The sequence below is a fragment of the Oncorhynchus mykiss genome, chromosome 15 (genome assembly GCF_013265735.2).
Source record: "Oncorhynchus mykiss isolate Arlee chromosome 15, USDA_OmykA_1.1, whole genome shotgun sequence".
In the NCBI taxonomy this organism is placed as follows: domain Eukaryota; kingdom Metazoa; phylum Chordata; class Actinopteri; order Salmoniformes; family Salmonidae; genus Oncorhynchus; species Oncorhynchus mykiss.
Genome location: NC_048579.1, coordinates 2063673 through 2068828, shown reverse-complemented (window position 1 = coordinate 2068828; position 5156 = coordinate 2063673). Strand labels below are relative to the sequence as shown.

The 5156-nt window shown below is 42.8% G+C and overlaps 1 protein-coding gene across 1 annotated transcript; it reads left to right on the top strand.

Moving 5' to 3' along the window:
- The first annotated feature begins 604 nt into the window (after positions 1 to 604).
- On the top strand, positions 605 to 4838 carry LOC110490877 (type-1 angiotensin II receptor-like). Its single transcript, XM_021564300.2, has 4 exons — positions 605 to 1159; positions 1354 to 1569; positions 4078 to 4190; positions 4571 to 4838. The coding sequence occupies exons 1-4, from the start codon at positions 611 to 613 to the stop codon at positions 4836 to 4838; spliced, it is 1146 nt and encodes a 381-aa protein (XP_021419975.2). The 5' UTR covers positions 605 to 610.
- Positions 4839 to 5156: the final 318 nt, after the last annotated feature.

The window sequence follows — 5156 nt, the reverse complement described above, 5'->3', positions numbered from 1 at the left end:
AGGAGAAGTACTCCAGATATAACAAACTGACCCTAGCCCCCCGACACATAAACTACTGCAGCATAAATACTGGAGGCTGAGACAGGAGGGGTCAGGAGACACTGTGGCCCCATCCGAGGACACCCCCGGGCAGGGCCAAACAGGAAGGATAAAGGGTGTAGGGTGTAGTGTGTAGGGTGAAGGGTGTAGGGTGAATGCTGTAACATTAGGGTGTAGGGTGTAGGGTGAATGCTGTAACATTAAGGTGTAGGGTGTAGGGTGTAGTGTGTAGGGTGAAGGGTGTAGGGTGTAGGGTGAAGGGTGTAGGGTGTAGTGTGTAGGGTTTAGTGTGTAGGGTGTAGGGTGTAGGGTGTAGTGTGGAGTGTGTAGGGTGTAGGGTGTAGGGTGAAGGGTGAATGCTGTAACATTAGGGTGTAGGTTGTAGGGTGTAGTGTGTAGGGTCTAGGGTGTATGGTGAAGGGTGTAGGGTGTAACGTTAGTGTGTAAGCTGTAGGCTGCTTGTGTTCATCAGTGTTCACGGCTTGTTGATAATGACGGCTCCTCTCCTGTCGTTGTGTTTCTATAACAGTACTGACTGGTTGCCCTGGGACCTGGATACAGCTGTTAAACGATGGAGAACTATACGGCGGGAGGAGAAGGTATCCTTCTGAACTGCAGCATGTCTGGGAGGCACAACTTCATCTTCACCCTGATCCCGGTAGTGTACGGCTGTAACTTTGTCACCGGCATGGTGGGGAACAGCATGGTGGTGGCGGTCATCTACCGTTACATGAAGCTGAAGACAGTGGCCAACGTGTTCGTCCTCAACCTAGCCATCTCAGACCTTACCTTCCTGATCACCCTGCCCATGTGGGCCACCTTCACAGCCACAGGCTACCAGTGGCCCTTCGGTGGGTTCCTGTGTAAGGCCAGCGCTGGCCTGGTTATGTTCAACCTCTACAGCTCCATCTTCTTCCTCTCCGCGCTCAGCATCGACCGCTACCTGGCCATCGTCCACCCAGTGAGGTCGCGGCAGCGCCGTACTGTGCTCTACGCCCGTATCACCTGCGTCCTGGTTTTGCTCTTCGCCCTCCTGCTGTCCGTCCCCACGGCCCTGACCAGAGACCTGATGCACATCACCAACTACAACATCACCACGTGTGGCGTACTGCACCCTGAGGTTCGACATGATTAGGGCTATTTTTTCATTGAGTGACTCTTAAACAGGAAAATGTTGATATTGTGGTAATTGGTGCTAATACAGTTTTTCTGTTGATTGTGAAGTCTCATTGTGTTTGTATCCCGACCATCTAAGACGGTCTCCATCTGGAGCAGCTCACCACTATTCACAAATAAATTAAGTAAATTGTTCAGGGCTCCAGGCACCTCCTCCTCACCATCAGCCTGATGAAGAGCATCCTTGGGTTCCTGTTTCCCTTCTTCATCATCATCACCTGCTACTGCCTGATTGGTGGAGCCTTGGTCAGGGCGCGGAGCATCCAGAAGACCACCCGGTCGAGGGACGATGAGGTGTTGAGGATACTGGCGTCGGCTGTCCTAGTTTTTTTCCTGTGTTGGGTGCCCCACCAGGTGGGAGGAGACTCTCTCCACACACACACTGCATTCTAAAGATACTCACTCTACACACACTGCATTCTATAGATACAGTGGGGTAAAAAAGTATTTAGTCAGCCACCAATTGTGCAAGTTCTACCACTTAAAAAGATGAGAGAGACCTGTAAATTTTCATCATAGGTACACTTCAACAATGACAGACAAAATGAGAAAAATAATCCAGAAAATCACATTGTAGGATTTTTTATGAATTTATTTGCAAATTATGGTGGAAAATAAGTATTTGGTCACCTACAAACTAGCAAGATTTCTGGCTCTCACAGACCTGTAATTTCTTCTTTAAGAGGCTCCTCTGTCCTCCACTCGTTACCTGTATTAATGGCACCTGTTTGAACTTGTTATCAGTATAAAAGACTCCTGTCCACAACCTCAAAGAGTCACACTCTAAACTCCACTATGGCTAAGACCAAAGAGCTGTCAAAGGACACCAGAAACAAAATTGTAGACCTGCACCAGGCTGGGAAGACTGAATCTGCAATAGGTAAGCAGCTTGGTTTGAAGAAATCAACTGTGGGAGTAATTATTAGGAAATGGAAGACATACAAGACCACTGATAATCTCCCTCGATCTGGGGCTCCACGCAAGATCTCACCCCGTGGGGTCAAAATGATCACAAGATCGGCGAGCAAAAATCCCAGAACCACACGGGGGGACCTAGTGAATGACCTGCAGAGAGCTGGGACCAAAGTAACAAAGCCTACCATCAGTAACACACTACGCCACCAGGGATTCAAATCCTGCAGTGCCAGACGTGTCCCCTGCTTAAGCCAGTACACCGCTGTCCATGCCCGTCTGAAGTTTGCTAGAGAGCATTTGGATGATCCAGAAGAAGATTGGGAGAATGACATATGGTCAGATGAAACCAAAATACAACTTTTTGGTAAAAACTCAACTCGTCGTGTTTGGAGGACAAAGAATGCTGAGTTGCATCCAAAGAACATCATACCTACTGTGAAGCATGGGGATGGAAACATCATGCTTTGGGGCTGTTTTTCTGCAAAGGGACCAGGACGACTGATCCGTGTAAAGGAAAGAATGAATGGGGCCATGTATTGTGAGATTTTGAGTGAAAACCTCCTTCCATCAGCAAGGGCATTGAAGATGAAACATGGCTGGGTCTTTCAGCATGACAATGATCCCAAACACAACGCCCGGGCAACGAAGGAGTGGCTTCGAAAGAAGCATTTCAAGGTCCTGGAGTGGTCTCCAGATCTCAACCCCATAGAAAATCTTTGGAGAGAGTTGAAAGTATGTGTTGCCCAGCAACAGCCCCAAAACATCACTGCTCTAGAGGAGATCTGCATGGATGAATGGGCCAAAATACCAGCAACAGTGTGTGAAAACCTTGTGAAGACTTACAGAAAACGGTTGACCTCTGTCATTGCCAACAAAGGGTATATAACAAAGTATTGAGATAAACGTTTGTTATTGACCAAATACTTATTGACCAAATAGACACTGCATTCTATGTATGCTTCCATATGATAGATGTATTTGATAATGACCACTCAGGTCTTTATTACATCATCTGACTGACGTATTGAAAATATATCCTATTGTCACACATATTGATCACATGGGAGTGTGCAATACAGTGAGCCTCTTTTCACAGTTAATTGAATAACAACTATTTCCACACCTGCTAGCTCCGACAATAGAACATTTGAGAAGATAGTCAGGACTTGTTTGGTTTATACAGCAGAACCTCAAAGTTTAATCTGTGAATGTATTTGGAATTCTTCCACTGATTCTTTTAAACAGATTATCCTGTCATTATCCTGTTTTTATCCTGTTATTATCCTGTCATTATCCTGTCATTATCCTGTTATTATCCTGTTTTTATCCTGTTATTATCCTGTTATCTTGTTTTTATCCTGTTATTATCCTGTAGATATCCTGTTATTATCCTTTTATTATCATGTTTTATCTCCTGTCATCATCCTGTTTTTATCCTGTTATTATCCTGTTGATGTCCTGTTATTATCCTGTCATTATCATGTCATTATCCTGCCATTATCATGCATTATCCTGTTATTGTCCTGTTTTTATCACGTTGATATCCTGTTATTATCATGTCATTATCATGTTATCATCCTGTTGTTATCCCATAATTATCCTGTCATTATCATGTTATTATCCTGTTGTTATCCCATCCTTATCCTGTTATTATCCTGTCACTATCCTGTTATTATCCTGTTTTTATCCTGTTATTATCCTGTTTTTATCCTGTTATTATCCTGTTGATATCCTGTTATTATCCCGTCATTATCCCATCATTATCAAGTTATATCCTGTTATTATCCTGTTTTTATCCTGTCATTATCCAGTTATTATCCTGTTATTATCCAGTTATATCCTGTTATTATCCTGTTATTATCCTGTTATATCCTGTTATTATCATGTTATTATCCTGATTTATATCCTGTTCCTCCGTGAATGTTCTCTTTCTGTTCCTGTCCTCAGGTTTTACACTTCATGGATCTGCTGGCCCAGCTGAAGGTTGTAACTAACTGTGTGATGGTGGACTTCATTGACACGGCCATGCCCTTTACCATCTGCATCGCCTTCCTCAACAGGTAGTTTTGAGGTTCATCTCAGAAACACGGAACTAAAGTTTTGCATAATTGCGTCAGATGTTACATGCGTCTGTCCACAAGAGACTACCTAGAGGTTAGATAGGTGGGCCAGCAACCGGAAGGTCGCTGGTTTGAATGCCGTTGCCAACTGGGAAAAATCTAGCCTGGAACCAGTCTGTTTGTGCTATTATTACACTACTTTTGTCGACTCAACATGTTTGGCATTTGACACGAAGTACTGGGAGTGGAATGTTAGCACAAAACAGATATGGATTTCAGACTAGGACAAGTCTGGTGGGGAGCACATTTCAGTTTCTGTGACAATTGACAATAAAGTATTATCTGAACTAATTTAATCTTGTCTTATGTTATATCACCAGCTGTGTAAACCCCATCCTCTACAGCTTTGTGGGGCAGAACTTCAGGAAAAACCTGTTCCGACTGCTCCACTGTTCCCCCTCTGGCCCCGAAGGGACACAACCATACATCAGCACTAAGATGTCTACCTATTCCTACCGCGTCTCCAAGGTACTGCACCTCACCAACAAAAACAAGCAGGCCATGGAGGCCATGTCTAATGTGAAAAGAGGAGAGAAAGAGGTGAAGTGTGTACTAATTCTAGAACCACAAATAGATTATGTGTTGTAATTCTAGAACCATGAACATATAATATGTGTTCTAATTCTAGAACTATATAGATATAATATGTGTTTTAATTCTAGAACTATACAGATATAATATGTGTTTTAATTCTAGAACTATATACATATAATATGTGTTTTAATTCTAGAACTATACAGATATGATATGTGTTTTAATTCTAGAACTATATACATATAATATGTGTTTTAATTCTAGAACTATACAGATATGATATGTGTTTTAATTCTAGAACTATATAGATATAATATGTGTTTTAATTCTAGAACTATATAGATATAATATGTGTTTTAATTCTAGAACTAT